The 24,279-nt window shown below is 41.9% G+C and overlaps 1 protein-coding gene across 4 annotated transcripts; it reads right to left on the bottom strand.

The window, feature by feature from the left end:
- Positions 1-2,245: 2,245 nt before the first annotated feature.
- SPG21 (SPG21 abhydrolase domain containing, maspardin) lies at positions 2,246-24,279 on the bottom strand. 4 transcript variants are annotated; one of them, XM_059698401.1, is made up of 9 exons: positions 24,011-24,278; positions 19,936-20,022; positions 16,817-16,978; positions 14,037-14,117; positions 12,516-12,661; positions 7,956-8,064; positions 6,586-6,693; positions 4,273-4,413; positions 2,246-2,958 (listed from the first exon to the last, which is right to left on the bottom strand). In XM_059698401.1, exons 2-9 carry the CDS (start codon positions 19,996-19,998, stop codon positions 2,842-2,844), a joined length of 927 nt encoding a protein of 308 aa, XP_059554384.1. In that variant the 5' UTR covers positions 19,999-20,022; positions 24,011-24,278; the 3' UTR covers positions 2,246-2,841. The 4 variants fall into 4 exon arrangements, with proteins under 4 accessions (XP_059554384.1, XP_059554403.1, XP_059554393.1 ...); XM_059698420.1 differs by lacking the exon at positions 6,586-6,693 and having other exon boundaries at positions 24,011-24,279; XM_059698410.1 differs by lacking the exon at positions 14,037-14,117 and having other exon boundaries at positions 24,011-24,279.

Genomic DNA, 24,279 nt, shown 5'->3' with positions numbered 1-24,279 from the left:
CTTGTTGAGACGACTCCAGGGGCACTGGTAGCCCCGGAGCTCCCTCGTCTGTCAGCCTGCGTCACGATGCCCAACCCCTCTTCCTTCCACAACCTTCCTTCTTTTGATCTTTTTTTTTTTTTAAATATATTTTATTGATTTTTTACAGAGAGGAAGGGAGAGAGATAGAGAGCTAGAAACAGCGATGAGAGAGAAACATCGATCAGCTGCCTCCTGCACATCTCCCACTGGGGATGTGCCCGCAACCCAGGTACATGCCCCTGTCCGGAATCGAACCCAGGACCCTTCAGTCCGCAAGCCGACGCTCTATCCACTGAGCCAAACCGGTCCCGGCCTTCTTTTGATCTTTAATAAGCATCTTGCTCTCAATGTTTCATCAGCATCTGCTTCAGCCTGAGGCATGGAGGTGTGGTGATGGGGTCCAAGATGGCTGAGTTTTGAGCTGGGAAATCTGAGGAGCAGTGGTGTTGGGAACCGAGATGATGGGGTTGGGGAGCGCAGGGGCAGGTTTGGGCAGTGGGGACATGGGTGTAGCTTTTGCCAGGAGAGTCGGGGGTGCCTGTAGAAGACTGGCCTAATAGACAGGCCTGGATAAGCATTCAAGGCCAGCACTCAAAATCAGTCAGGGCAGGAAATGGCAGACGTCAGGGGGGAGAGCCAGGGAGGCATGGCTTACAAAGGGAGAATTAAAGAGAGTGGAGGGCAGCCCTGGTTCATTACTGCACCAGGTGAGGGGTTGCTGCTGACCACGTGTAGACTGGCCCTGCCCACAGGCCCTCCCTGTTGGTTGGGAAGTCAAGACACACTCGGTGAAACTATGGCAGCCTCAAGGAAGACTCAATGCTAACAGTTAGAAATGGCAAGCCCTGCCTCTGTGGCTTACCAACTGCTTCCCTAATTCTCGACTGCTGTCAAATCACAAGGCAGTCAGGGAAGACACAGCACCTCTGAGGACAGACCCCTGGCTTTAGGCATGGCCCAACGTGGCAGTCCAGTCCCGTCCTTACTGCGTGACGCCCAGCAGTCTCTCCACCTCTCCAAGTCTCTGCGCCTGTAATATCAGTCTAAAATCTGAAAAAGTATGGCCAACTCAGTATTCTGAAAACTTAAAGAAACATGAATGCTGATCTTTTTGTCTAAATTGTACCTCAGAGAAACCAAATAGTTAATGAGGCAAAATTATAGTTGTCTTTTGTTCAATCCGTGAACTCCAGGTAATAAATGCAGAAGGAATACTAAGCATTCGAGTACTGTCACTGTCCTGCAGCCCCTGAAGAAATGATGCTTGTGTGGGATGATCAGCAGTGGCAGCTAAACCATCGGGGGATTTTCCAATGACTGGATCAGGCTGACAAGGAGCGATCTTAAGAACTTAGACACAGAGAGACATTATGTGCCTCCTAAAGTTCCCAACAGGAAGCATACACCACCTGTGAAGCATGCCTGCCAAAAAGAATGAGCTCAAACTTGCTCAAGCCTCTACATGCAATTATCAGTTTATGGGACATACCAGGGACAGAGAAGTTAAAGGACACCGTGAGTTGCCATCAGCCAAATCCAGACTGTGGTGAATTCTATAGGGCAAACAAGCCTGTTTTTTCAACAAGTAAATAGAAAGAAAAAAATAGAGGGCAGAGGGAATTATAGTTTAAAAGAGATTTAAGAGACATTTCAAATACAAAGTGTGAACTTTGTATGGAAGCTGATTAGAACAAGTCAATCATAAAAGGACGTTTATGAGGTAGTCATGAATGGGAATATTGACTAATGATATGAAGGGATTATTGGTGAACTGTTAAGTATGTTAATGGCATTATGGTTATTTTATCTCTTGAAGGTACATATAGAAATACTTATAGATAAAATCATGGTATCAGAAACTGCTTTAAAGTAATCCAGTGATGGGAGTAGGTGTGGAAGAAGGGATGGTGGGATAAGGGATGACATAGCACTGTCCATGACTTGATAATTTTTGAAGCGAGGTGAGTGGGACATGGTTCATTATATTACTTTTCTCTATGTGCATTTAAAATTTTTCATTAAGGAAGGAAAAAGAAGGTCTGAAAAGTACCTGGTACAGAGTAGCTGCTCAATAAATGATAGCTACTATTATTTTACAATGAGCAAACTGTGCTTAAGAGAGATTAAGTAAGTTACCTAAGGTCACACTGAATTGGCAAACACCATGGTCTGCTTCTCAGAAAGTCCTGTCTGTGTAGCCTGATACAATAATCATAAAAGCCAGTCACTGAAATTGAATTTTTATTCCAAATGACTGTAATGGCTAGAAAGACAACAGCTAAAACTCAAAACAACTTGCATAACTGGAATTGGAAGTAGTTGATCTGCAGGAGAGTAACTGGTGTGGTGACAACCTTGGCACTTTGGTAACAGTTATAACAAGAAAGCACAGAAACAACCAATGTCCTTCTAATACACGATCTGGATGTGCAGTATTTATAGCAAATGATATAAAAAGGAAGAAAGGAAAGAAAGAAAAAAAGACAAGGAAAACCCCCACAAAATCCCAAACCTCAGAAAGTAACATTCACATAAGTACACGATGGTGAAGACTTTTGGTAGCAAAATTTTCACAATTCTTAAAATGGAGTCTTCAAAAGTACTTCTTCAAATTCAAAAGCTAAAAAAACCAAAGAGGGAACAGTTACACTGGCTCAGAAGAGCTGCCGCCTGTCACAAAGGGGACCATCAGTCCTACTTCCGAACAGTGATAACCGGCGAGCCTGACGAACTGAACAGAGAGGCTGACTGGCGGGCACTGATGTCACTGATTGTACAGGAACATGCTGGGTCACTCGTCATCACCAGCCAAAGCGCCAGCTACTGCTCCTCCTGACTGAGGCCGAGGTTGCCTTTTTGCACCTCGAGCTCCTCGGCACTGACCATCGATGGGTCGATGGCCGCATATTTGGTTCCATGGAATTGCAGCAAATGTATCTGTAGAAATGCAGAATCATTATTTTAAACATCACCATAGTATATAAATGCTCTGTCCCTCTAAAATTAGAGTAATAGCTACTAATTAGAGAAAAATTGGGCAACACGGAAAAGTCAAAGAAGTATTTTTAAAAACAGTTTGGGATCTTTGTTCCTCATTTAGTATGTAGCCAGCCTCTCTAAGTTCCTACAAACTCTTGATAAACATCTGAAGGGGTGCACGCTGCTCCGTGAGCAGGGGTTTACCCGCCCCCCAGTGCTGCAAGGCGGGTCCTCCCAGCCTCTGCTTGCTGCCTAGCACCGTGCTGAATGTCTCTGGGCATCAAGCTTTTCTGTATTTAGGATCCTCTCCTTCGGATCCATTTCCACAAGTGGGTGGCAAGATCAAAGGACGTGACTGGTTGTTTTTTATTTAAGACTCTTAATACTTTCTGCCAAATTGTCAAAAACAATCATTTCTCATCGATATTCTAATACCCTTTAGGTAGAGGATGAAGAGGTGCTGTATTTATAGATGAAATTTGTTAATTTTTTAAAACATGAATTAAAAATAGATCAAGAAGTCACTCCATGGAACTCAGATGGACCCCATTCAGGGCTGGTGTCGTGCTCTGACTGAAGTCACCGTGTCCAGGAGGCAAGGTCACTTCCTACCAAAAGGTGCTTCAGCGTGTGGAGGCGATGGGCCTGCTGTTCTTAGAAAAGGGATGGTGGGCAGAGTCACCTGGGGATCTCTAATACATCTGCTCAAATTATCCTATAAATTATTCATGTAAACCGACTTTATTGAATCAATGCCTCAGTCCTACAGAGAATTCTATAGTTCTCTTACTCCACATTTTTTTTTTAAAAAGGCTTTATATTTCAAACCATACACGTTGGGTTCAAAGTGCTCTGGGTGGCCTCTGTGAGGCTGAGATGGCCCCTGAGAAGCTGAGAAAAATACCACATGAACTCACTCTTTTATGGATAATAAGGACCATTATAGACTGATGAACAAAAATGGATACAGAGGCAGAGCAGCATTGAGCAGACTGTCAAACTACAGCGGGAACCCTGGGGAGGGTTAGGGGGGGTAGGAGATCAACCGAAGGACTTATATGCATGCATATGAGAATAACTAATGGACACAAGACACTGGGTTGGGGGGGGGGGGGAGCTGGGGGAATGTCAAGGGGTGGGGGGAAAGGAGACATGTGTAATACTCTTTGTAATACTTTAAGAAATAAAAAATAAATAAATAAAAATGAAACAAAAACAAAAACAAAAAAACCCACAAAAACAAAGTGCTCTGGGCACCAAGCTGGGACGCACCTGTACATAGAGATTCACCTCTGCGCTCCTGCACAGGTACGGGAAGTTGCCTCCCGTTTTAAGGTGAGCCCTCCGGGCATTAGGATACAGTTTGTACATTTCTTCTTTAGCTTCAGTTGAAAGTGCACTCTGGTCAAATACCTTTAAAAAAAGACAAGGCTGTAACCTACTGGTAATTTAATATGTTCTTTTCACATTCTGGAAAGTGCCTCCCTAGGCATTTCTTTCCCCATGAAGAGACACTGCTGAACCCCGGTGCAGTCGGGGCCACCTCCTCCTGCTTGCTGATCGCCAGGGACTCCAATCCAATATGAGACATTAGCCACAGATTTTGCTGCCAATGTCTCCTGCATTCTTTTTTGGGGGGGTGGGAGTGGGGGGAAGAGGAGGAAATTGTTCTATGGATTTCCTTTTTCCTCAAACATAGCTAACTAAATGAACAGAATATTAATAGTGAACAATCATTATTGGAAAATGCCAGTTTAATTTCAAAAAGATCATAAAACCCCAAAAGATTTTTAAAATTTTACTATGTTAATAACAGCTATATAAGTAGTATATGCTCAGTAAAGAAATCCAAAAAAAATCCAAAAAAAATTTGCAAGTATGAGAAAAAGTCCAGATCCTTCCCTGGAGGGGCCATTGCTAGAAGTTTGGGGCATATGATTCTAAACATTTTTCAATGCCCACACAAACTGATGTTTATACACATATGCAAAAATGTTTTTTAAAAAGTAATTTAAAAGAAACAAAAAAATGCATCTCATCTTGCTAAAGCTTAGAGACAGTTTTCCGTGACCATGTACCCAAGTGGTAGGCAGTTTTAAAAGATGAGCAAGCAGGTCAAATGCACCGTGAGGAGCAGACATTCCACCGAGAGTACTGAAAGGTTCCTCAGTGTCATGGTGAATGTCAGAATGTAGAGATTACAGTGGAAAATGATAACAAGTTATCATACTTATAATGAATAATTTTCTGACAAAATCAACTTTTTAAAATATCCTGATTTTGCCGAACCAGTTTGGCTCAGTGGACAGAGCATCGGCCTGCGGGCTCAAGGGTCCCAGGTTCAATTCCGGTCAAGGGCATGTACCTTGGTTGCGGGCACATCCCCAGTGGGGGGTGTGCAGGAGGCAGCTGATCAATCTCTCTTATTGATTTTCTAACTCTCTGTCCCTCTCCCTTCTTCTCTGTAAAAAAATCAATAAAATATATTTTAAAATAAAAAAAAAAAATAAAATACCCTGAATTTAAGGATAAATCTATTTTTGAGGCAAGATAGTTATATGATTTTTTAAAAAACTATAAGCCAAAACCACAATAAAATGCCACTTCATATCCACTAGGATGGCCATTATCAAAACAACAGAAAAGAACAAGTGTCGGTGAGGATATGGAACTGGAACCCTGGTGCACTGCTGGTGGAGATGTAAAATGGCACAGTCAGGGTAGACAACGATCTCGTGGTATCTCAAAAAGCTAAACACTGAGTCACCATATGACCTCAGCAATTCCACTTCCAGGTATAGACCCAAAAGAATTTAAGTACAGACTCAAACAGACATTTGCACAACCATGTTCAGAGCAGCATTATTCACAATAACCAAAAGGTGGCAACAACCCAAATGTTCACCAACAGGTGAATGGATAAATAAAATGTGGTATACACATACAATGGAATACTATTCAGCCTTAAAAAGGAATGACATGCCAATACATGGTACAACCTGGCTGCAGGGACTAGGAGGAGGGAGCAATGGGGAGTGACTGTTTAATGGGTACCGAGTTTCAGTTTGGGATGATGAAAAGTTCTAGAACTAGATAATGGTGATGGTTGTACAGCATTGTAAATGTACTTAATGCCACTGAACTGTACACTCAAAAATGGTTGAAGTGGTCAATTTTATTATGTATAATTTACCACAACTCAAAAACATAAGAAGTTTTTGCACTAATTAGACTTTATGGAATTCTTGATTTGCTGCCCTCCTGAGACACCTTCTCTTAGCTGCCCAGATATGTAATAGCTAAAGTGTAATATCTGTTGATAAGAATAAAAATAAATACACCCAAATTTGTAAGAATTACCACATTTGTTTAAATTTATTCTGATTTTGATTGGGTTATCCCTGCCAGGAAAAATATAGAATAAGCAATAAACAGATTGCTTTGGAATTAAGGAAGCTGAAGAGATTTTAAAAAATCCAAGCTGCCTTTGAAAAACATTGAAACATTATAAAATAATTATGAGGAGGATCTTGACATACACATTTAAAAAGATAAAGCATCTATTTTACTTAAAAGGAAGCTTACATCCATGATGGTTACAGGGATGTCCCGAATCTTATGAGGTTCCACATAAGAATTTTGACAATTCAGGGTAAGTCTCGAAGCCAGTTCACTCTGACCCAAACTTTCCAGCTACAGAAAGAAACACAGGTAAAGTTTTTGAATTGATTTTGTTTTTCACATTTCCATTAAATCCACAGATAGTATTTGTGCTTATAAAGGAGGGATCATGTGTCAAGGGGCCAGGAAGGTCACTGGCAAGGAAACACATGTATCTGAGAGCCATCAAATAGGCCTCTCCGGTGGTGGCATTTTCCTGTTCTGGGAACCTGGCCTTTCATAGTCTTCCACCTGAACTGCTTCTTCAACTCCATGCCATGGGCAGCAAGCAAACTCCCGCAGCTCCAAGACGACAAAGAGCCCTTGCCAGTTGGGCTCAGTGGATAGATGGCAGCCCACAGATTGAAGGGCTCCAGGTTCGATTCCAGTCAAGGGCACGTACCTCAGTTGCGGGTTTGATCCCTGGCCCTGGTGCGCGTCTCTATGTGTCTCTCTCACATCGACATTTCTCTCTCTCATCGACGTTTCCCTCCCCCCCCCAAGCCCCCCCCCCCCGTTTCCACTCTTTTAAAAAATCAATGGAAAAATATCCTCAGGTGAGGATTAACAACAACAACAAAAAAGACAACAGATAAACATTTAGGAGATCTTAGAGCTGGATAAGACCTCAGAAATATTAACTAGCCCAGTAGTTTCTAAATGCAAGTCTAGTGCTGGCTGGGTAGCTCAATTGGTTAGAGTACCGTCCGGATATGCCAAGGTTGCAGGTTTGCTCCCCAGTCAGGGCACGTACGGGAATCAACCAACGAATGCATAAATAAGTAGAACAAACTGATGTTTCTCTCCCTTCTCTCTAAAACTATCAATAAATAAAATTTTAAAAATCTATAATAATAAAAGCATAATATGCTAATTAGACCAGATAGCCGGACATCCTTCCGGACAACCTTCCGGAGGAAGCCAGGGCTGTGAGGGCCAAGCCCCTTGCACAAATTTTGTGCATTGGGCCTCTAGTAAATAAATAAATGCAAACCTATAGAGCTGCTACATCAGATTCATCTCGGGAAGGTAGGAGTGGGGAGTGGAATAAATATACAGGAATCCCAGATCCAATGCCCAGGAATTTCAGTTTGATGGTCTGGAATCTGTATTTTGAAAAGTTCCCCACAATGATTCTAAGGAATTACCAGCAGTAATATATTAATGTTAATACAGAAGGCTACTCAACAAGCACCTTTAATACATCCTCAATGAGACAGATGTTTCTTCAGGAACCAAGCAAACATGAAAACTCCCAGTATAAGGTGTCCCCACCCCAATGCTGCAATCCTTACCCTGTCCACCATGAAATCAATGGCATCAGCCATCACAGGGTCCACTGGGCCAGATGAAAAGTTTCCAAGAACTATTTTTTTGAGCATAAATGATGGCATCAGCCAAAAGCTGTAAAATAAAGACCTGATCATTTAAACTTCCAAGACTACACATAAATAGCAAATATTTATTCAATCCTGAAATGTTGCTATATTAACTACTTAGGATCTAGAGATAAAAAGACCTAGTCCCTTCTTTCAAAGCGCTCAGCATCTTGTTTTTATATACACTTTCCCAAGCTCCCAAAGAATTATGTTTAATATGACTAAACTTTTGAGGATTTAAATAATTATAAGTGACCAGTGGCCCAGTGCATGGATTTGTGCACATTGAAAGGAAGTTAATTATATGAACTATTTTAAAACACTATTCGCCCTTTCTCTATAATAGAAGTGTCAACCAAATTCACAATTGACAATGACAGATCAAAACACATGCATGCAATTGGCGCCAGGGAGAGATTTGTATGTATCGCACACGCGCGAGTCAACTTAGCCTTTTATATATATAAACTTGCTTAATTAGACCTGCTTTCTGATGTAGCTAAACTTTTTCCAGCCCAGTGAAGCACCTCAACTTCTCTTTCAGGTAATTGTCAGCAACACAGCTGACAAATATAACATGAAGAAGATGATTATTGTAGATCATGCAGGGAGAACACAGGGTAAAATATTTAACTGCAGCAGTGTTTGACTATATTCTGCTCAGTGAGAAAACCTGAAGTCATTTTCAAGGTCCACCATTTCTTACTTCTTTTCAGTCGGGTCAAGTTTCTAAGCTTTCTAAATCTCTGTTTTCCAGCTAATGAAAAGAAAATAGGATTCCATCGAGTCTCCTATCTACCTACTCCAGGACTTCTGTGAGGATCAAATGAGATGAGGCATGGGAAAATGCTTCACAGACATTTGGTTAAAGTGTGAAATGTTTGCACCTGGGTATAAAGCAAGTCGTGTTCCTGGGCTGAAGAAACTGCAAGGAGGCTAGTTGTCACTAGGGAGAAGAAGCTGCGCGTTGATATGTGATGTCATTACCCAGCGCCCACAGCGCCCATTTCTGGGCTGGGCTGGGCTGTGGGCCGCATTTTGCACCATGGGGTCTCAGCAGCGTCAGCTGTGATTTGGTGGGCTATCGCACTGGGGTAGTGGGACCTGTGTCCCACTTGGGGGAAGCCAAGTGTTGCTTTGTAGGTGCCAGGTCCGTGGTGCCATTGCACGTCACAGCAGCTCCTGCATTGACGTCTGCCCCCTGGTGGTCAGTGTGCACCATTGCAACTGGTCGGACTTAGCATATTAACCTTTTATATATTTCAAAATAACTGTACCAAGGTAGACATTCTGATGATTCCAAGACTTTTTTTTCCTAATTGCTAAACCGTATTTCTAGTGCTAACCTATTTCTTATAGAAGACTGAAAACCTAAGATACCAACCTTCACATTTACATCACCTTTGGATTGACTGATATTTCAAAATAGATTTCAAATTAGCACAATGAGAGTTAGTGTACCTCCCAAAGTTTGCTACTATTAGATTCCATTGGTCTAATTCAAGGCAATTCCATCTTTATGGATTTCTATGTGATTTTTGATTGATATTAATAATAATTGGTTGATATTGATGATATTAATGATATTCTATTGATTACAAATGCTGAGAGCCACTATATAGGGTAAAACACTGATTTCTCTAAGCCTGCACTGAAAATGACTTACAAAAGGTGCAGATCACCTGCTGATGCATAGTCTCAGTAGAATGGCCTTTTGGAAGCTGAGCTTCCCTCACAAGGACAGTCGGCTCTCTTTCACTTATCTGCGCTCTCCACCTCACCCCCAAAGCTTTCTTAGCTTCTAAAAAGGCCTGATGCCTAGGTGTGCATTATGGGGAGTGGATCCTGTTGTGTATTCTCACCTCTTTGACCTCAGTGTATGGCCTATAGTAAACGCTCAGATATTTGTTAAAAAGTAGCTAATATGCCCAGCCAGTGTGGCTCAATGGTTGAGTGTTGAGCCATGAACCAGGAGGTCATAGTTCGACTCCTAGTCAGGTCAATTGCCTGGGTTACAGGGTCAATCCTCAGTAGAGGGAGTGAAGGAAGCAGCTGATTGATAATACTCTGTCATTATTATTTTTTTAAAAAATATTTTTATTGACTTCAGAGAGGAAGGGGGAGGGAGAGAGAGAGAGAGAAAAATGATGAGAGAGAATCATTGATTCAGGGATCAATCCCACTACCCGGGCATGTGCCCTTGCCCAGAATCAAACCCAGCACTCTTCAGTCGGGAGGCCGATGCTCTACCCACTGAGCCAAGCCAGCTAAGGCTCTCTGTCATTATTAATGTTTCTATCTCTCTCTCTCTTCCTTGCTCTGAAATCAACAAAAACATATATAAATATATATATATTTTAAAGTAGCTAATATGCAAAGAATACAAAATGGCTTCTGACAATTGAAACATTATAAATCATCCAGCCCTGGTCGGTTGGCTCAGTTGGTTGGAGTGTCTCCTATGCACGAAATGGTCTTGGGTTCAAATTCCAGTCAGGGCACATACCCAGGTTGCGGATTTGATCCCTGGTGCAGGCACGTGCAGGAGGCAACCGATTGGTTTTACTCTCTCACAAATGTTCCTGTTTCTTTCTCTCTCTCTCTCTCTTTCTCTCTCTCTCCCCCCCCCTTCCTCTCTCTCTCAAGTCAATAAAAGCATGTCCTCAGACCCTGGCTTGGTAGCTTAGCTGGTTAGAGCATCATCCCAGTACACCAAGATTGCAGGTTCGATCCTGTTCAGGGCACATGCAAGAACCAACCAATGAATGCATAATAAGTGGAACGACAAATCGATATTTCTCTCTCTCTTCCTCTCTGAAAAAAAAAATCAATAAATAAAATTTAAAAAGAAAAAACAACAACCCCAAACCTGTCCTCAGATGAAGATTTTAAAAAATCATCAAAAATAATCAATGAACTTTTTAGTACATACCTGTAGCTAATGAATACAAGAAATCGTTGCATGAAGGCTGAGTAAACTACTGAGATGACTTCAGGAAAATAACAGAGTACAATCTTAAGTAGATGTGAAAGCCATGAAAACATCGTTTACCTATAACATTATGTGAAAACCAACCTGATCAGACAGGCATGTTCAGTCACTGGGCTATGTTTTAGGGTAGAGCTTAGCCTTGTTAGCAATGAAACAAAATGCATATTAAGTTAGCTTTAAGGTACAATTAGATCCCTATCAAACTACTTAAAATGACAAAATCAATGACAGGATAGCTCAGAGGAAGCAGGTACGCCCTTGGTTGCCCCACAAAGCAGTCCATCATCCCATCTTTCTGAAAAGCAAATAAACATTAACATGCTAAGCGCCCTGTCTGTCACCGGTGACTGACACTATACTTTCCGTCCCGAAGACAAAACAGGCTGGCCGCTTAACATGTTAAGTGTCATGACCTGCAGACCATCTGGTGACAGACTAAATGCTCTGCTCCAGGAATGGGAATCTTTTTTCTGCCGAGGGCGATTTGTATATTTATAACATCACCTGCAGGCCATACAAAATTATCAACTTAAAAATTAGCCTGCTATGTTTGGTCAAATGTTTAATTAACTCACCCCTACTGCCGTGGCAGGGCCAGGCCAAATGACATTCCCCATCCCTGCTCTACTCTATCCATTTTGGGGAACATATCTAAAGGAAATAACCCAGAAAGGGAAGGAAAAAAGTAATTTGTACAAAGATTTACAATAGAATACGATGAAAAACTGAGAGAAGCCAAATTCCTAAAGAAACTATTTCAGTCAATACACAGAATCCTATATAATAAAAGGCTAATATGCAAACTGACCGAACGTTGGAACGACTGGTCACTATGACATATACTGACCACCAGGGGGCAGATGCTCAACACAGGAGCTTCCCCCATGGTGGTCAGTGCACTCCCACAGGGGGAGCGCTGCTCAGCCACAAGCCCTGAGCTGGGATTATGGCTGGCGAGTGCAGCGGCAGTGGCTGAAGCCTCTCCCACCTCCTCAGTAGTGCTAAGGATGTCCAACTGCAGCTTAGGCTGGCTCCTTGCCGGGCCTAAGCTGTCAGTTGAACATCCCCCAAGGGCTCCTGGACTGCGAGAGGTTGCAGTCCAGACTGAGGGGATACCCACCCCCCAGTGCACAAATTTCGTGCACCAGGACTCTAGTGTTTACATAAAATAACAAGTGCAACATGTAGAACACAAGAATAGCTACATGTGCACTGAAGAGAAACTGTAAGAGCTTATGAATGCATATTAAACCAAGCTACGCAATAGTTTAAAGTAAATGAAATAGGTGAATTCAGAGTTCATTCAATTCTTTTCTTTTGCAAAGATGACTATTTCTAATTTTAAAAGCCAGGGTGGTTTCAGAAGACAGAAGTAGAAATAACCTCCCTCTCTGGTGTACCAAAAACACCCACAAAAGCCAACATTTCCAAAATTCCATTGAACAAAAATAGTAACAATTTTGGCCAAATGTTTACGTCCTTACCTGTTTGCAGTCCAAGTTTGATTAAAGATAGAGGTGTCACTGAAGGAATTGCAGAGGATGAGGGAATGGACTCTGGGAGATTTGTGAGTGTATTCAGCAAATTTCTGGGCCAAAAAGCCTCCCAAGGAAGCCCCAAAAAGATGAACCTAATTGTAAACAAGCACAAGGAGGATCTTACAACAATGATTAATCCTGAACATAAATATAAAAAACAACACATTTTTAACTGTCACCAACCGCAGAAGAAAATGTCACTATTAGCCAACAGACTAAACTATCTATTGCAGTTAGAATTTTAGGAAATATTGTATTTAAATGCAATGTATGCACCCCTTGAAAAACAATACAACTGTGCATACAAATCATACAACTTAAAGAAATACTCTTCACAGATTACATTAGAAAATGAAACCACTGGCAGTTTCTGTTTAAGAAAACTACGATTCAGGCCCGAAGTGTTGTGGCTCAGTGGTTAAGCATAGACTAGTGATGGCGAACCTTTTGAGCTCGGCCTGTCAGCATTTTGAAAAACCCTAACTTAACTCTGGTGCCGTGTCACATATAGAAATTTTTTGATATTTGCAACCATAGTAAAACAAAGACTTATATTTTTGATATTTATTTTATATATTTAAATGCCATTTAACAAAGAAAAATCAACCAAAAAAACGAGTTCGCGTGTCATAGGTTCACCATCACTGGCATAGACCCATGAACCAAGAGTTCACCAGTTCAATTTCTAGTCAGAGTACATGCCAGGGTTGCGGGCTCGATCCCCAGTAGGGGGTGTGCAGGAGGCAGCTGATCGATGTTTCTCTCTCATCAATGTTTCTATCTTTCTATCCCTCTCTCTTCCTCTCTCTAAATATCAATAAAAACATATTTAAAAAAAAAATCCCAAACACTATGATTCAGTAATTCCACTCTGAAAACCTGTCCACACCAAAATTGTACATGAATGTTCACAGCAGCATTATTTATAATAGCCAAATATTCTGGAAACAGTCCAAATGTACACCAACTAACGAATGGATAAACAAAATGTGCTATATTCATAAATGGGATATTATTTGACAATAAAAAGAAATGAAGTACTGCTACATCTACAACATGGATGAACTTCAAACACGTTATGCTAAGCTAAAGAAGCCAGTCAGAAAAGGCCACATATAGTATGATTTCACTTATACAAAACATCCAGAACAGCAACTCCACAGAGACAGAAGGTAGAGCAGTTTGCCAGGGTTAGGGGGAGGGTGAGTGAGTAGTGACTGCTGAGTATGGGGTTTCTTGTTGGAGTGAAAAAGGTGTTCTAAAATTGACTGTGATGATGACTGCAGATATCTGTAAATATGCTAAAAATATTTGAATTATAGACTTGAAAAGGGGTACACTGTATAGTACGTGACTTTTATCTCAAAAGAGATTTTATTTAAAAAATAAGAGAAAAACAACACTAGGCTTTATAATGCAACTGTTGCATTAAAGTCACACGCAAGTAATTAGTTTCATGGTACTCACTTTATCCAATTGTAAATGGTCTAAAAGCTTTCTGAATCCATCACAGAATTCAAGATGGTCCCAATAAACTGGATATTGCAACTGAAATAATAAAAAAATTAATTTATTTTTAATGAACTAATCTATTTTTATTTTTTAAACTCATATATCTGAAAAATTTAGGACTCTCATAATAGCATTTCTCAGTTGCTCAAGCTTTGCTCCTTATTCAAAATATGTAAATATGTTTCTCACCTTTTCCTAAACTTCAAAATTCACATTTTATCTAACAGACCAATTTTAAGAATAAAAAGTAAGCACATTCTAGTGATATTATGTGAATAACAATTTCAACTCACATCAACTTCCTTTACAAATAGTGAGAGACTCTGAGGTTTAAAGGTACACAGAGCAGAGCCCACCCAAGTAAAGAAATACTGCTTTTCCTTAGATCTAAATTCATTCTGAGTTGTGGCTCAGGAGAACTGGGAACAAAACCTGTTCTAAGTGAGCTCCCTCTCTTTTGGGTGGCATTGCTTTAAGGGAGCATTCAATAAAATTGTCCCTTTTTTCCCATTGACTTAGTCTGTATGGTTTCCTGAACTTTTTATTTTGTGACAAAGAAAGTATGGTGCTTGACCCTAAGTCACCCATCTATTAATGCTGATGATGAGGGGGAAAAAAGAAATAAAGTCACTAACTCTTTTCTAGGGTACTCAGGCTTGTCACCTAATAATTCCCTCTCTTTAATAATATGTAAAACCCATCTGACAGGCTTGTTGTTTTAAGCACTTACATGCATTATGTCATTAATAAATCATTAGAATAAATACTGCCATGTAAATTATGGGATCATTTCAGATTTGATGTACTTTTAAAATTTGTGTTACTTTCACTATTAAAATTCCATTTGTGGATAAGATTCTGCTATTTTGAGACAGCATGGAGAACAGACTCTTCCTAGCAGAAAATTTGAGTAAGATGATACCCTAACAGAGAGATGATAGAGAGAGAGAGAGAGAGAGAGAGAGAGAGAGAGAGAGAGGGAGGGAGGGGGGAGGAGAGAGAGAGAAACATTAGGGTAGAGGGAGGAGGACAGGAGGGAGAGAAAGAGACATTGATCAGCTAGCTGCCTCCCATACAGGATTGAACTCGAAACCTATGGAACGACACTCCAACCAACTGAGCCACCTGGCCAGGGCTAAAACCTTTAATTTAAAAAGATCTGTGCTCTAAACAGATGAAAAAATTATATACAACTTACTGCAAACATAACTGAGTACAAGTAAGACGGGAAAAATCTAAATAAGATGGATGGATTATATTAATATCAATACCCTGGCTGTGATATTGTACGATGTTTTGGGAAATGTGACCATTGGAAGAAACTGGGCAAAGTGTAAAAGGGATATCTTTGTGTATTATTTCTTACAACTGCATGTGAGTTGCAGATTTCATTTAAACTGTAAATGAAAAAGGTATCTGTGCATTTTAACTGTTAGATACTAACAAATACCTAATAAGTTTCAAAACCTCATGGATTGGGCATTCTGTTCAAACAACAAAGTAATTTTGAAACACTGTTGGCCTTTTCTTGATTGATTACCTAGCTAATGAAATAGGGAAATCCCAGGAGGCAAAATCTCAAAAATGCCAGTTTAGAGGGATTAACAGAGTCAACTTTCGACAGCGCTCTTTGGTGGGACAGAGCCTGGGGGTTGCTCAGTCTCCTCCCTGGCTGATCAACCGTGGCCACAGGTCGGCTGTCCTGTGTGAAGCTGCAGAGGGCTGGGATAAGGGCGGTTACCACCTGCTCTCCTGGAAGGCTGTCCACAAAGAGGGATTACTGAACTCCCAGAATAAGAGGGGTTATGCTGCAGACTCAAACGTGCCATATGAGGAATGGTTCGAGAATCTGGAGGAACTTACCAGGGAAGAAAAGACCTGGGAGGAAGGCAGCAGGCAGTGCCTGCTGATAATAACTAGTTTTCTCGGGAAAGAAAAGGGCTTACAGGAGGGAGGGGAGTTCATTTGTCTTGTGTGGCCCCAGTTGGTGGTGCCCTCAGTAGAATTTTTGGTTACCGTCCCAGAGAAGAGGTCTGGCCCACGTTTTCTTTCCGTGAAGACAGTAAATAAAATGTGTAATAACAGCAGTAGTCCCACCGGGAGTACCATTTCCATGTTAATATCCCAGGTATCTCCCTTCCTTGGAAGTTAGAGACCACCCTCTATTGTCGTTACAGCTGAGGCATGCCAAGAAATGTCACAGCAACAGTGCCCTCCCCACCAGCCTTTCACAGAGAAGACTCAGGAAGCTCCCAGTCACCCAGCGTTAGATCTCTTTGCTGTCGAACATTCCATGCTCGCCTCCCCTGAAAGCAGGTGGTGTAAGAAACGAGGAGGGGAAATGGAGTCAGAAGACTGGGCTTGGTTCTCCCTCCACCACCTATTGGCTGTGTGACCCGAGGCAATCACTAAAATGGCCGGGACCTCCGTTTCTTCATCTACGAACAAGGCCAATGCTTCCTACTGATCAGACTTGTGAGAAGAGGGACAGGAGAGAACGCACAGAAAAGCTGGGAGTGCAGAAAGCTTCCGACGGAGGTCTGCCCCTTTGCATCTCTGTATGTCTGTGTACCATACCACCTTCCTTCACAAGGCTTCATCTCACTTTTAAAAAAGGAAAACAGTACCTTACCTCAATAAAAAATGTGCCCTTCACTACAGTTGATCAGAAATAGAAGCACAAACCCCCCACAAAATGTGGACCTGAACTGGAATACCGAATCAATAATACTTACAGCTATCACCCGGTAACCCCATCCACTCAGAGCCAAAATCTGCTGGAAAAATACATCTGCAGTTCCGCTGACTGGGGGGAGAAATATGAGAGGACACCTAATATTTCTGGGACCTGCATCATAGAGCGACCATATCTTACTGTCATCATCATCCACGATAATCTGGAGGGAAAGTTATTTAAAAAAAAAATAGGAAAGTCTTACAGATTTGGTTTTTGTATTGTTAACTTCACACTATAATTTTGCTAACAATTTTAATACCATTGCCTTGTTTGTTAAAAGGTAACCTGTGGGGAGGGGTCACGCCAGATTAGTACATAAAATAAACTGCTTTGGTCTCCTTTTCCTTCTTTGGTGCTAAGGAAATATTCCATAGAACTGCTTTATACTCCTCCAAAGAGCTGCTTTTTCTACCAGTTCCTAATTTTCCTTTCCATCTATGATTATAGAAAGTCTATTTTGTTTACCATTAAACAGTAAACTCTGTACATGGCATCTTGCTTCCTCCCCATACGTGTGTGCGTGCGTGTGCGTGTGCGTGTGTGTAGGAGAAGGGCAGTTTGCAGAATCATTCTCCAGTGCTGGCCCAGAGGACTGACTGGGATCAGCAGGATCAGAGTGTGAACAGGGGAGGCAAGGGAGAGAAAGACTTCAGGCTCTAGGGAGAAACTGGACAGAGATGGTACCACTCAGGAGATGCTTCAGGAACCTGATCTAGAACAATCTTCCAGAGGCAAGCCTTCTGCTAGAGAGGAGGGATGAGGCAGGGGTGGGTGTCACTGTCCCAGGAGAATGTTTCAAATCATTCAGTCGGGTGTGGGGAGTGGGTACAGGAAAAACTGGCTTTTGGGGGGTGTTGGGGAGGGGTGGGGGGAGTGGGTGGGAAGGAGGAAGGTCTTCAGAAACCCTCCTGATTTAATGGTTCTTGACCCAACAGGGGAAAACGATGAGCTTTAAGTGAGCTGAGATTATTCAAGTGCTCAGCACAGAGTTTGGCAGATGCTCTGAGTTCAATCAGTGTTAGCGATTAGTATCATTCATTGCGTGTTAGTTTAATTTTTGTTTTCTTTGACTTTTGGTGGTATTTGGAAAAGTACATTAATGGTTTGCCCATGCAAATCAATATTCCTCCTAATTTCACATTAAAAAGTTCAAGGCCTCCAGGTCCTATTTTCGGAGCTCTCCCAGCCGGCAGTGCTGTGAACCCCATGGTGTCACTCTGGGTGGCAACACACTGACCATGGTCACTGATGTTACCAAGAGCAGACAACAGCGCGAGGCAAAGTCCAGAGAGCCCTGACAACTCCCTTTTGGACTTGCCCAGGCCACAGGTGGTCACAACAGTATCTCACATTCATGTTTGTGTCCTATGTATTTTATTGCTCACATTTTTGCTTTTCATGCCTTTTTGCTGAAATTGTGGTAAAAATCTATCAATGGCTTTGACAGTGCACACAGTAAATCTCAATCTTGTAGTAATAAAATTCATGAGAAAAGATCTCTAAAGTTTTCTAGAAAATTATTTCAATAATCCAATTTGGAAGAAAAATAACAAAAAACAGCATGTTCTTTTTTATGTCTCTCCCCCATCCCCATCCCCAGTTTTATTGAGATATAACTGACATAGTATGTTCTAAATATAAGCCATAAATACAAAGGTTGTTTATCCCTTCAACTTCCTCAGAGTTCTCTGAATGGCAATTTTGTCAGAATTCCTTTAGAAGTCACAATGTCTGCTTGATAATTTGTAATCTAGCACCACAAAATGTATCAAGCAAGTTTATCATGACTTTTGTGGGCCAAGTTGACCTGACAACTGCAGAAAATCATATCAATAAAACAATTCCCTATAACTGCTTCTTAGACTATTTAGATAGGTGTGGGTTGTTCTGGGTCTGGTGATCGGCTTGTTAAGTGAGTCCATCAAGAGGAGCTCACGTGAGTTAAGCTGAGGGATGGGACGAAGTAGAGGGACTCCAGAGGCCAATTCTCCTTTCAGCACGGGCAGTGGTTTCCCGGCAGCAAGAAGAAAGGGAGCTCCCTTTGGTAAGCAGCCAAGTACTCCCAGCTTTGAAGTCAGATTAATTTGATTTTAATCCCAAACCTATTAGCATAGAATAGTGCGTGGCACATAACAGGCATGATCTGTTGACTAAATGAGTGACTATGTCCTAAGGAGACTGAACTAGACAATCCTAGAATCCCTTCGAACTTGGGCAACCTTGAACAAGCTAACCACTGTGAATCTCAGTATTCTCATCTATAAAATGGGCACACCACTACCCACTTTGTTAAACTATTGAAAAGAATTAAACACAATATCTGGGGACTTCCTACAACAGTGCCAGGTAAATAGCAGGTATTCTGTCTATACTTGGAAAACGGTGTGTCAAATTTTTATATGGAGAGTAATTTTGTTATTAACTCAAATTTGCATGATACTTGCACAGCTGTCTACCTTGACAAAATAACAGAGACATAGATGATCGTCAGATCATAGTACTCTTTTTTTTTTATAGTACTCTTAATACTTTTGCAAGGGGATAAGCAAAGATTTTATCCTGTGACATGAACAGCCTTTGTCTAGTATGATCCTAAAATATTTAGGATTAATCTGGGACTCAGAGTCAAAAGTGAAATTTCAAAATAAGCGTTTGGTGCTTTTGGACATCCCAGGGAAATAAAGTTTCCAGAAGATGACCAAGGCAGAGTGAGTAAATCATTGCTAACAGAGAATCTCTAATGTAACCCACTGTGAATCTTAAATCTGAGGAACAGAAAAACGCTTTATAATAGAATCTGACTGCCCTTACTGTATAGTTGCTATTGCTGTAAGTTTTCCACTAAACTACACTAAGGAGTACACATATTCTTGCTTGCTTGAATATGTAAAAGTAATTGTGAAATAATGAGTAATTTATATGCACTTTTACTCTTGAATGAGCCTCAAAAGTTGGCTGTACTTGACAGAGTACGGGCAAACTTTATGCTCTGAAACCCAAAGTCATGATACTTGGCAATAACCTTTACTCTCAAACACTATAAGACATAACATCTAAATCACACACAAAAACAATATAAGATTTTGGAAATAAGAAGTGTAGTAAAACCATACATACCTTTTTAAGGGGAACTGTACTTCTAAACCAGTTATAATCAGGAGAGACTTTAATCTCTCCCATGATTAGCTGAAATGGAGGTTAACCCTGAAATAAAAGCATGTGATGTTTCATGTCAAGAATTCATGTTCACATCAGAACTAAATGTACAGTTTGGTCTAGCTATACCAACAATGCATACTTTAAAAGGTAAAACTGAGGAAATGGGCTATTTTTAACTAGCTGACATATACTTAAAGCACAAAAAACAATTTGGTGAAATGATAGCATCATAGAGCAGGAAGGGGCCTTGAGAGATAATTATTCACACCTCTAGTTCTTTCAAAAGAGAAATCTGGTCTAGAAAATGTAAACGCCTTGCCGGAGAGGCCATGGCTAATTCAGAGCCAGGACCAGATGCAGGACAGTCTTTTCTGACACCAGACTGCCTGTCCTAGTTAAATGATTCCAAAGTGCAGTGCTACCCCCTATCTTTTGAGAATATCTTATTAAATCCATCTTAGTAAAGATGTTTCTATCTGATAGAATTATAGGGAATAGTCCACACTAAAGAAAGGAGTTAATGTACTAATAAGCCTGCTTCCTGATCAATTCACCAAATACCACAAATCTAACTGTAGTGGAACATAACTTCAGAACCTCACATGTAGCTCTTAATGCAAAATACAGGAAAATTGCTGTTTATATTAGTGTGATTGAAAATGATCTAAGATCCTCCAAAGATCTATGATAATACATGAGGGTAGGCTTGAAGGCACTAGAACTAGCAACCAAACAAAACATGTGCCTTTACGAAAAAAATGTGTGGTCTTTTGTCGTGGGATTAGTGATCTCTAGCTTTTATAGTTCTGTCACCTTAGAACAGTCACTGACCCTCTTTGGGCTAGTTTCCTCATCTATGACTGTTTCACCTTGGTATCTCCAACACCTAGAACAGTGCTTGGCACACAGCAGGCACCATCTGTTGATGAATGACTATGTCCTAAGGAGACTGAACTAGGCAATCCTACAGTCCCTTCTAACTTGGGCAACTATGGGTGCTGAACTGGCTGAGCATCTTCCATTTAAAGGCTGGTCTCTTTGCTCAGGCATGCGTGTTATGTCATAACAGGAACCTGAAATTATAGTTCCCTGTTGTAGATTCTTACTGCCAAACAGGGAACTTCCACCCATTGGTTCCGAAGGATTCAAACACCTACAATGTACCCTGTTCTCTACCCCAGGGCAGGCCTGGATTTCCTAGGAGGGCTAGGATGAGCTTGGGATCTTAGGGTTTGATTTCTGGGCTGACTCTGAGCTGTCATTTTAGAGGGGCTTCTCTGGACTGACCAGAGGCAGGGGATTCTAAAACCAAAGGAGCTCGCCCAGCGAGCATGACTCAGTGGTTGAGCTTCGATCTATGAACCAGGAGGTCACAGTTCAATTCCTGGTCAGGGCACATGTCTGGGTCACTGGCTCGATCCCCAGAGTGGGGCTTGCAGGAGGCAGCTGATCAATGATTTTCTCTCATCGTTGACGTTTTTATGTCTCTCCCCCTCTCCCTTCCTCTCTGAAATCAATAAAAAAATATATTAAAAATAAATAAATAAAGCCAATGGAGCTCTTCCTCCTTGGATCTCCACATATTTTCCCTCAGTCACACAGGGCACTCAGCAGTCTCAACTGTTATCTCTAACCTTGAGGGATTACTAAATTGAACCCCAAGGAAATGGTAAATGTAGACATCCAATATTAAACTTGATTTACAACCTTGACATTATAATAATGGTCTCTTCTCTCAATGCTAAGATGGTACTTTTAGAAAAATTTGTTAAAATTATAAATTGCTCTAAAGTACCAAGAAAATCATTAGCCAGTCTTATCCTGAAAATCACTGTGCACACATATAGTTTTTATTCATACTGAAATAAAGAAAATCATTCTTTGCATATCCATTTTCCCTTAAAGATTAACATGTTAAAAATCTTAATTTGAACTATAGCCTTTCTCTGAGCTGCTTATCACTTTTAATTGAAAGCAGCTAGCATATATAGTTAATTCTGGAATATTTTCAACCTGTACAGACTTGAAATATTCCTATATCATATAAATAGCTCCTAACAGAGACATTTTTTATTACTGCATTACTATAAACAATTACCATTTTAAAGAAGAAAACATCAAAAACATGTTTAGCAAAAAAAAAAAAAAATCTACCCAATAGATTTATAAAACACCTTATCTAATTAAAAGCTGAAAGCTTCCTTCTAGATTTATCAAACTTGGCATAAAACAAATTATTCACAGTTTGCAATCAACTGCAATGGACTAACCAAACTACTGTACACAGGCACATACATTCACTGTCATCCACTTCTTCCCATAGCAATAAATATAAAGCTATTCCTTACCACAGTCCTCAGTTTTATTCACAACCACCCCAGCATCCTAACATTTTATAACTAATCTTGCTGGAGCGAGTCCTGTGACTACATTTTTGTAGAGGCAAGTGATTTTAACACTTGTGCTAGTCTGGCAGCACATGAAAGGTAAGACAGACAGCAAATGCTGCATATGACCAACTGACATCTAAGTGAAAAAAAGCTCATGCTGCAAAGGGAAAGCAGCTGTGAGCAGCATGAAAAGGAAGTTTGTTCTCCCAACTCTCTTTCATTCACTACAGGGGTGTACGTTTCCAAGTCACAAGAAGAACATTCCGTATATGGCAAAAAAGGTTAACTGAGATTGTGACCAAACTGGTCGGTATTAAAAAAAGAAAGAATGTGGACCACGAGCTCAACACTGATCTGATCTCTCACAAGTCAATTCTCCACCGAAACAAAAGCACCTGTTCATGCTGGGAGGGAAAGGGCCCCAGAGATCAGCCTTCTTCTTGCCCAAGGAAGCCCCTCCCCGGGGAGAGCTGTGGCCACCTGGTCCTCCCTGGTGCTGCTTGTCAGCAAAACTGCCAGTGGTGAGTGTGCACCGAGAATCACCAGCATTTATGGCTCAGTTTCAGCAGAACCTGCCAGTTTACAGCCAACGAAATCACCTTTACCAATGTCTGTCACATAACTAGCTTAACTACTCAGAGGTTTTCTGAACCTTTATCTCAATCTGTAGTTGATCTACATATGCACAACCTAGGATTGTTATTGACACCACAATAACAAAATACTGAACCCGAGAGTCTCCAGGAGATGCAATTGGCTTTTAAAGCAAGTCTCCTGTTCCTTACCACATCAGAAAATAGCTATCTTTTTTTAGATATCTACAGGGGAAGGCTTATCTCTCTCTCTCATTATCTTCTAACCCTCGTGGGAGGAAAAGTTGCCTACTTGACATTTCTTCTGTGACACCTCATCTTGTCCTGTCTCCGTACAAAAGCTTCTGGAAAATCGCACACAGCTATTAAGTTACGCCTTTGTGCTAACAGGAGCTGCAACATTGTAGGTGGAGAAGCAAGAACTCACCACTCCCCAGGAAAATGAGAGGAAAAGAGAGACACTCTCTCAGCCCCCAGTCACCAGTCTCACACCTGGCCCTACTCAGCACTGACAAAGTCACCTGTCACTTTCAGGCTGAGGCCCGATCTCCCAAAGAACTGTTCTCTGCTCAGAGTTCTTAAAAGTTTACAGGAAAGTATGTTCCCGGGCTGCAGCAGCGAGCCCAGGAGGGGATTACAGGAGGGTGGCCTGTCAAGCGCCCCACCCTCACCCTAGACAGCCTCCACACGGACCCCCATCTTCCCCCAGGCCCACCGGTGACAGCCACACAAAGGCAGGGCCATCGCAAGCCGACCACCCCCACGAACTCAGACTTGAGCTCAGTCTCTCCCTCTCTCTCTCTCCCTCTCTCTCTCTCTCTCTCTCTCTCTCTCTCTCTCTCTCTCTCTCTCTCTCTCTCACACACACACACACACACACACACACACACACACACACGGACATATGATCACGTGCATGGTCACAAGGATCGGCCCACTCACAAAGTCACACCGACTGGGACAGCAGCTCACACTACACACACACTCACCTGCCACCCCATACACACCGCACACCACACCCCCGCTCCCAGGGCCTGGCTCATCCCTCACCTGCCGTGGCCGCCCCCACGTCCGCTCCCTTCCTCCCCAGGCGGCTCTTCCCTCCAGGACCCGAGCGGGCCGGGAGGTGGCTGGGCCCGCGAGGGGGCGGCGGCCGGAGCGCTCAGACCCGCAGGCGCCGCAGGCAGTGGGGACGCACAGGACCGCCGGCCTCCGAGGGGCGGGGCGCGCGGCCGAGCGAACCTGGGCCGCCCCGCTCCCTCCTCCCGAAACGTCCGCGCATCGGCAGCCTCTCTCCCGCTTCCGGGTTTGGAGGGGGT

This window comes from Myotis daubentonii, chromosome 1, assembly GCF_963259705.1.
Source record: "Myotis daubentonii chromosome 1, mMyoDau2.1, whole genome shotgun sequence".
Taxonomy (NCBI): Eukaryota; Metazoa; Chordata; class Mammalia; order Chiroptera; family Vespertilionidae; genus Myotis; species Myotis daubentonii.
Note: the sequence above shows the minus strand (reverse complement) of the source record. Positions and strands in the feature narration are given on the sequence as shown.

Excerpts from the sequence above, each read along its gene's own strand:
- SPG21 (XM_059698401.1), bottom strand. The coding sequence starts at position 19,998 with ATGGGAGAGATTAAAGTCTCTCCTGATTATAACTGGTTTAGAAGTACA. Across the intron at positions 16,979-19,935 it reads GTACAGTTCCCCTTAAAAAG|ATTATCGTGGATGATGATGA; the intron begins GTATGTATGGTT and ends CTTTCCCTCCAG. Across the intron at positions 8,065-12,515 it reads CAAACTTGGACTGCAAACAG|CTTTTGGCTGATGCCATCAT; the intron begins GTAAGGACGTAA and ends TTTATTTTACAG.